This window comes from Anarhichas minor, unplaced genomic scaffold, assembly GCF_050575085.1.
Source record: "Anarhichas minor isolate MPS153535 unplaced genomic scaffold, ASM5057508v1 ptg000003l, whole genome shotgun sequence".
NCBI lineage: Eukaryota > Metazoa > Chordata > Actinopteri > Perciformes > Anarhichadidae > Anarhichas > Anarhichas minor.
Window position 1 is genome coordinate 11880977 of NW_027466449.1, and position 8089 is coordinate 11889065.

At 39.4% G+C, this 8089-nt stretch overlaps 1 protein-coding gene across 2 annotated transcripts; it reads right to left on the reverse strand.

Moving 5' to 3' along the window:
• Positions 1 to 1676: 1676 nt before the first annotated feature.
• Positions 1677 to 6827, reverse strand: sdf4 (stromal cell derived factor 4). Of its 2 annotated transcripts, none has more exons than XM_076098030.1 (7): positions 6617 to 6827; positions 5506 to 5822; positions 4624 to 4760; positions 4353 to 4466; positions 4082 to 4240; positions 3164 to 3339; positions 1677 to 3039 (listed from the first exon to the last, which is right to left on the reverse strand). In XM_076098030.1, the coding sequence occupies exons 2-7, from the start codon at positions 5814 to 5816 to the stop codon at positions 2863 to 2865; spliced, it is 1074 nt and encodes a 357-aa protein (XP_075954145.1). In that variant the 5' UTR covers positions 5817 to 5822; positions 6617 to 6827; the 3' UTR covers positions 1677 to 2862. The 2 variants fall into 2 exon arrangements, with proteins under 2 accessions (XP_075954145.1, XP_075954136.1); XM_076098021.1 differs by having other exon boundaries at positions 6496 to 6635.
• Positions 6828 to 8089: the final 1262 nt, after the last annotated feature.

The window sequence follows — 8089 nt, forward strand, 5'->3', positions numbered from 1 at the left end:
CTACTACTTACAGACTGCAACGTTAAGTTGATTTTTATTTATTTTTTATTTTATTGTATTTGAAAAATTAGTATTGAGGAGAAACTGGAACTTGACTAACTGTTATGCTGATCTCTATTATTATTATTATTATTGTTGTTATTATTATCATCGTTGTCAGAATTATGAACTAATTGTGTAAAAGTTGCATTTACATATACACAATCGCCTTACTTAAGTCAATTTATTTTGTCATTTTAAACTTTAATACGTCAGCACATTGTGATAAGTGAGATGTTGTATGTTTAATTTATGAATCTACTATGTGTGTGTGTGTGTGTGTATGTTATCTGTTTAAAAAAAAAAAAAGAAAGTAAGTTCTGCTGTGTATAATAATGTGTCCTTGTGTTCTTCAACTGTTTCCCATGTTCGCTCTGTTTTCGTGCTGGCCATTGACCTATTATATTTACATGTTTTGCGTATGTCCATTGATGCAGTACAGTTCAGCGTAGAGTAGGGTGGTATTTAGAGGGGACCGTCGTGTTTTTTATTCTTACGGTTGCATGTGTCTGACTTGGAGTAGCATTCAGGAGAGGTTTGTAAAAAAAAAAAAAACTGCAGCTGCGCTGATTTGAAGTGTCGCTCGCAGATGATGGATTATCAATGTTGTGTCAAATTTGTACGACAAACACACAAATGATTTTGGGAAAGTGTAAAAGCTCTTGTCTTGTGACGTGATGTCTGTGAAGTAAAAGCGTGCACATAACAATCTGATTGGGTATCACACTATCATGTCAAAGCCATTTAGAATGCAATTGTAAAATTCACAGTTATGCATTTGAATTGTGAATAATCAAATCTGACAAAAGATCATTTATAAAAATATGAATTGATGTTCAGTATGTAACCGCTTCTATACAAATCAATTGGTTTGCTGATACGGTGGGTTTCTTACAAGCCTGCTGTGATGTGAAGTGCCGCATAGAACACACAATGAACCTTAAACCGTATATGCGCAATAAAAATCCTCTCAAAACACAATTTTGGACTCATTGATGCTTGAAACGGAAGAATCTTCTCAAATTACACAAACGTCCAAATTAAATGCTGAATTCAGGATCATTGTTTCAGAGTTGATTCAGATTCGGGGCCGTACCTAACGTCGTTTTTATCATTGATGAATCCTTAGGTCTAAAGAACGGCAGAAAACAACAAACACGGTGATGTCTACAAATAACTTGTTTATTTCCCCCATCAGCCCAAAACCCTAAGATATCCAGTGTTTAATGATATAATACAGAAAGTACTCACATTTTGAGAAGCCAATGTCAAACATTAGCTGGTTGCAGATAATATTTGGCAGTTTTGCTTGGAAATTAATCTATTGTATATTTGCCAATTAATTTTTTGTCGATCAACTTGAGATTGCAGCTTCTAAATCAACTGTTGCACAATTTAGTTTAATACTCATTGAAGTATCATTTCAAATAAAATCAACAAAAGCACAATCTAATATATGTCCAGAGCACTTTTTTCACCAATATGATAATAAACGAAATATCTATTTGTACGGACAAAACAGAATTGTGGCGGTCATTTTTCCCAAATCCTTTATATTTTGTGATTAATCTGTAATAGAAGTAATCGTTATTTGCATCCCTGAAAATAACTAGAACACTAAAGAAACCCAGGTGCCATTTACTTGATAAGAAATATTTATTACCAGTACATTTGCAGTACATTTGATAAAGCTGTGTCACATTGTTATCGTAAATCTTATCTTACGATCCACGCCTGTAGCAGGATTCAAACAGTCCACAAATGTAGGGAATGTAACGCCATCGTCTGTCCATGCATTTGCAAACAAGTGAAAATGAAAGGATGAAACAAAAGCGTTCCAAATTTAGCTTACAGGTAAATATAATGAAGAGTGAGCCATCACACAAACGAAGACCACCCTCTTACAGCAACGAAGCAAAAACTAGACATGTTTAAAGATGCAGCTGATCCAAATCATACAGGTCAAATAAATTAATTGCTCTTTATCCACATCATTAGATTGCGTTTAGTCAAGATCCAAACAATAGGCCTTTACATACAGGAGACATTCTGACCCGACACACACGTGAATCTAATTATGTTGACACCTGTACTTTTCCTTCAAGAAGTCAAAATGTCTCATATAATACAGTGACAATAAATTATTAATGGAAGTTTGTGTCAAGATGTATCACTGTCCGTTATTGAGGCAGTGTTTAAAAGATACGCTTCTACTTTATTGTTTTTACCCTGTTGTAAGTAGGACGGATACTATCTCTAACAGAAACTAGTGGGATTGTACGCCACTAATGACTAAATCAATTTAGGCTAATTTTGGTGTGCGCCACCATATAATATCTCTATAAAAGGGCTTTTCCTTGTCGCAGCATTATATATCTTTTCTCTCTTGCCAGAGGCATCGGTATGGCACAATGAATATTTACACTGTATACAGAACCGCCAGCTAAAAAGAGAGATCGCCTAGCTGCACAGTCTCTCTCACCACTAACGACAATATCTAGTCAGGGTTAAAATTCCTCATATACACACATTTCACAATATCACACAGAAACATTTGGAGCCCAACATTTAAAAAGTCCAACGGCACACAAAAGGCAGACCATGTTAATAACTCTGATGGCGGGCAGACGGTCCAGCGCTGAAGGAAGGAAGGATGCTTTAATTGGAGTCAGCAGTGAAAGAGGCCGTTGAGACTTTTAAACACAGAATTGCACACTAGAACCTCCACCACTAGAACTTGGCGCCCCCCCCCCCCTCGTCTAGCTTGTCCCTGAAGCAGATGTGGGAAGTCGCCCCGCTTTGCCGAGAGGGAAAGTGTGTCCCTCAGAACTCCTCGTGAACATTTCGGGCGTAATCCATGAGCTTGCTGCCCGTGAAGTATTGGCTGTACTTGAGAATCTCGTCCAGCTCCAAACTGTGGTTCTGGTTTTCATCGGCGACGGCGATCATCTGCTTGGCCTCGTTCAGAGCGTTGTGCTCGTTCATCGGGTCCATGTACTCCTGTATGCCACACAAGAAGAAAAGAAAGTCAGCGGTGATCAAATTTAAATTGAATAGCTCATTCAAAAAATGATTATTTGCATTTATGAAAAGGGTTGGCTTATACTTTACAAACAAGACTCACCTCCAGTTCCTCCATGGTTATAATGCCATCACGGTTGGAATCGATGACGTCTTCAAACTCCTTCCTCCTCTCTAGAACCCAGTCGTCATCGATGTCCTGAGCCTGCTGGTTCTCCACGGTGCCCACGGGTAGAGAGATGAACTCCGACAGCGTCAATTTCTTATCGCCATCCTGGTCTACATGCAAAGCGACAACATTTAACCCTGCATCTGTAAAACACATGTTCTTAATGCGCCCCATCACAGAACAATGCATATTCACAAAAACAGATCCACTGTTCTATTTATTACACAAACAGATGAGATAACTTAGGAGCGAGAGCTTAACAGGGTTACCCAGAGTTACATTTACAGACATTGGCTCCAAACCTCATGAGGTTGAGAAAAAGATTTCCCCAGAAGACAAACATTTCACAATGAAACACATAAGTGCCATCTGAAATATCTTATAATAAAGCTGCTATAAACAATATTTTTACATTATCAATTGACAAAATAACTGTTTTGGTTTTACAGCCTTTACAGCCGTTTCAATTCACTCTCTCTCTCTCAATTCCGCTCTCATCAGCATCATTTACAGCAGCAGCTATTTTTAGCAAAAAAGCTCTAAAAGCCCACTGAGCATTACCTACTCAGCAACATGCTTCAGACAGACTGAAGTTTGAGACTAGCACGTCTACAGAGTGGAGAATTTAGCAGCTTAAGAGGCAGATTTTCCCCTGAGAAATGAGCCAACTATGATAAAAAACTGAGCTAATATGCCTTTTCGATATTGATGTGTAAATAAGCTGCAGTTTGCTAACAAGTTCTCCATATCAACCTAAAAAAGGTACAACATGTCAAGGTTGTCTTAAAAAAATAATTGACAAATGTTCGACAATGATGCTCATGACTCAGGTATTGGGGAAGCAAAATGTACCCAAGTCGCGCACAATCTCCTTGACCATGTATTTGAGCATTCCTTTGCTGTGCTCCGGGTGAAGGAAAGACAGGAACTCCTGCTCATTCAGCAGCTGGTCAGATGGAGGGTTGTCGGCCTGAAACCAGCGGTCCTTCAAGCTTTCCAGAACCTCCTGAGCTGCAACGATGACAAACTTTCAAATTGCGGCACATATTCTGGGATATATTCTTAAAAATAAAAAAAAAAAAAAAAACAGATTACAACATATTCCATATTGTTCTACACTTACTTTCCTCATCCAGTTTCAGATCCTCGTTATTCTTTATTTTCGCAGCAATTTCCTTCTCATTGAAACCTTTGCTGGCCAAATATTTGACTCTGTATTCATCCCACGTCACATGACCTGTGGACAAAGCATGAATTGAGGATTTGGGTTTGTTCCTTAGTTTACGACACACTGTTGCAACATGGCCGCCACAAGCCACAAGCCTGAACGGGTTGAAAAAGGTCAGCATTCTTTGCATTATAAGTGAATGCGTCTCTCTCTCTCTCTCTCTCACCGTCACCGTCGGGGTCAACAGCATGGAAACTGTTCTTGTTCTCCACCATGGCCTCCTGATAGTGCTCCTCCGTCTTCTCCATTATCCAGCGCTGCATCTCCTTTGCGCTAACACTCTTGTCCTTGTTGAAATCAACTCTGTGAGGATAGAATAAAAATGTAAGAAAAGTTGCTAATTTAGCTTATTTAACATTTACAGTGATTAAACTACTACCATCTGTAACGAGCCATATCACCCGTTTGGCTCGTGTCCAATCGGGTGCTTTTGTTTAAACTGGCCAAGCACTAACACCTTTTTAACGACGGCATGTCTTTACCATTTAACATAAAATAAGGGAAGCAGGAGGAGGAGGAGGAGGAGGGGGGGGGGGGGGGGGGCTGTGTGAAGTCATGGTGAAGGATAATATCAAAATATGGAGCGGCCCTTTTCCTTCGCCGTCCTTCTCTGCTGTAACAATGGCAGCTTGCCTTGGAAAGCTAAACTATGCAGAGACATATTGCATAACTTCAGTGCATTTTCACTTTCAATGCAGGTATTCTGATGTTTTGCCTCATGTGCGTTCTTAAGTGAAAGCTTGTTTTTCCTGATCTGGATTTTAAGAAACAGGATGTGTAGTAATATTGGGGTTTCCACAATACTCTCACTCTCATTCTGTGTGTTTTGCAATACTTCAGCTTCTCAGTGGTAAGTGTAGTCATCACAGAATGTGGGTTCTTTTTCTGAAGGTTTCCGCCTCTCTTTGCTAGTCTCTAGACACGGACTTATAGCTGGTCAATCCTGAAGAACCTGATCCCTAATCAGCAGCTAGGCTCAAGCAACCAGTTCAACATTGCTGTAGCTCCTGACTTGAGATGTAAATAAAAGATGACGAGCATGTCTTACTTGGTGAAGATGTCAATCAGCTTCTTCCTGTTCCTCCTTGGCTCAGAGTCCTCCTCAAACTCCTCGATATCTTTCCCCAGGAAAACCTCCTGGTGGAAGTCCTTATTGAGGTGGCCGTCCAGCTCCATCTTCATCCCGTTCAGGTGGTCCGCGGGGAGAATCTCGTTCTCGTCCTTGCTGGCTGCAGACTTATCTTTTGCGGTCGATATGTTGGCCGGCCGTGCGTGCACATCCATGGCGTTGAGCAGGATGTAGAAAAGCAGAGACGCTGCCAGGAGGTTTGTGCTCCACAGCTTCCTCAAAACAGCCATGATTGCCTATAAAAAGGGTAAAAGTAACATCAAGCGAAGTTAGCGAAGACAAAAATTATTTTGATCATCAAGCACAAGTTGAATTCCGAGAATAACACTTCCGCGAATGCATCACGCCCACTGGATATTCCAGTTCACGTACACAGTATTTGTTTATAGATCTCTGAGTGGAGGACTCATGGAGATCAAACCAGCCAACAAATACTTAAAAAGAAAATCAAGGAATACACTAATGTAGGCAGCCAACAGCAACGTAAATAGCATAAATACACACTAGCTATTGAAAGGCAACTAAGAAACATAAATAAATCACAGTTTAATAATTAACCTACAGACGTTAAAGCGTTATATCAACCTGAGATGATACGCAACACAAGTTACGATGATTTAGTGGTCAACCCGTAAACCTTCACGTTAATATTCACATTGTCCACTTAAATATTATTCACCAGCACGGAATCACAACATAATAAACAATTATAATAAAGTTATATAACGGGCCCTTAACGTAAATAACCGTTTGCTCGTGAATTTAGGCTCGTCACGTCATTTAAAATAGTTTTAAACCGTAGAACGCAGTTGACTGTGTTAGCTAAGTGGCTAACACAAGCAAGCTAATGTTAATAAATCATTATTAAAGTTAACGGTACGTGGTATACAAAGAGACGATGCGACCAACCTGTCAAGCACGATGACTTAAAAGCGAGACTGTGCGGTTAGTTCAAAAGACGTTGGATACTGAGAGATGACTGTGTGTTACCAGCTGACTAACGTTAGCTTCACTTCCTAGTCAAACAGACCTGCAGTGGCTTCCAGTCAGTCAGCTGTCAGACTCCACTTCCTGTACACGTGGCCTCCCAAAACACCCCGACTCCAAAATGTGGGACGACTCTGTCTAACTCCACTGAAGGTCTGCAGGTCGGGCTGTAATAGTTATCTGTCTCTAATGTTCCAGTTAATTCAATTAAGCTGTCAGTTGGTCTGGTCACTGACTAGTTGCTAACGTTGCTATCAATTTTATTTTGCTATGCTAACCACATTTACAAGGATAACTTCCGGGCAGCGCTTTCAAAGTAAAATCTGTGCGTTGTCGAGAAGTTTTAGTTTTGGAGAGTAGCTTCTACAGTTTCCAGGTGGTAACAGAAAAACAAAAATATATATATATATATATATAAAAATATATAAAAATATTTACTTAAAAGTAAATAATGGATAAAATGGTGAAACTGCAAAAAACAAATGGAGAATTGTTTTAAATTATTAGATAAAAGTGATGGATAATAGTTCAAATAACAGGTAGCGCTAATCGATGTAAAAAAATGGATACATAGTGGAATATAATCAATGAATAAAAAGGTGAATTAGCTGAAAAGAAATAGATACATGTCATTGGCTAAAGTAGCAAAAATAGAATTTAATTTGTAATGGTATAAAACACTCACCAGGGACAAACTAAGGTGCAAAAAAAGACCCATGAAATATAAAAGCAAACATACGATAGTCGTAATGTTTGAAAAATATCCTAAACTGTTTTTTGTTTGTTTTATTCTCACACACGCAATCTAAATTCCTCTCTTTTACTTTTAAGGCAAACCTACCACATGTTCCGTTTGCCCGTGATGAGCTTGACGCGGTTGGCTGCTACCTGCTACGTCTTCAGACAGACGTACCAGCGGATACCGGATGTGGGACGGCACCAGTATGAAGCCATACTGGAAAATAACTGGTTAGGTGTTTGCACTGCAGGCTGCTGCCTCTGGGTGGCACTGTGTTAAAATGTAAAATGATCAAGTAGAGGCAAAAGCGTTCTAAACACATGCAAGTTGTGAAGTTAAAAGAATATGTTGCAGCTAACATGTTATTTGTTCTAATAAGACTATGGGAGGGCTGAATTCCTTTTTCGACAATGAGCTGATTGATTGCCTTCAGAAAAGTGAGACTTCTCTCTGAACATCAAAACAGAATGAAACAAACATGTATGCACTGTTGTACATGGCACAGTCAGGGTACTTTGGCAGATTTTCAGGCAGCAGATTAAACAAGATAATGTCTTGAGGTCACAAAAAAAGCACATTTCTATTTCTTGCTTGGATGTAAACAAAGGGCTTTGGTAGAGTAGTCTAATATTGAGCCAAAACGACAAACACACTTAGAGAGATGCACAACTTGATACACATCACACACGCAGAACTCGTCTGCCAAAGAACCTCTTGAGCTTGAACACTTCATCTATGAGATAAAACAGAGCTGGATAAGCTAGTAAGGTTGCCAAT

Excerpts from the sequence above, each read along its gene's own strand:
- sdf4 (XM_076098030.1), bottom strand. The coding sequence starts at position 5,816 with ATGGCTGTTTTGAGGAAGCTGTGGAGCACAAACCTCCTGGCAGCGTCT. Across the intron at positions 4,467-4,623 it reads TGTTGACCCCGACGGTGACG|GTCATGTGACGTGGGATGAA; the intron begins GTGAGAGAGAGA and ends CTTTGTCCACAG. Across the intron at positions 3,340-4,081 it reads GGAGATTGTGCGCGACTTGG|ACCAGGATGGCGATAAGAAA; the intron begins GTACATTTTGCT and ends CTTTGCATGTAG.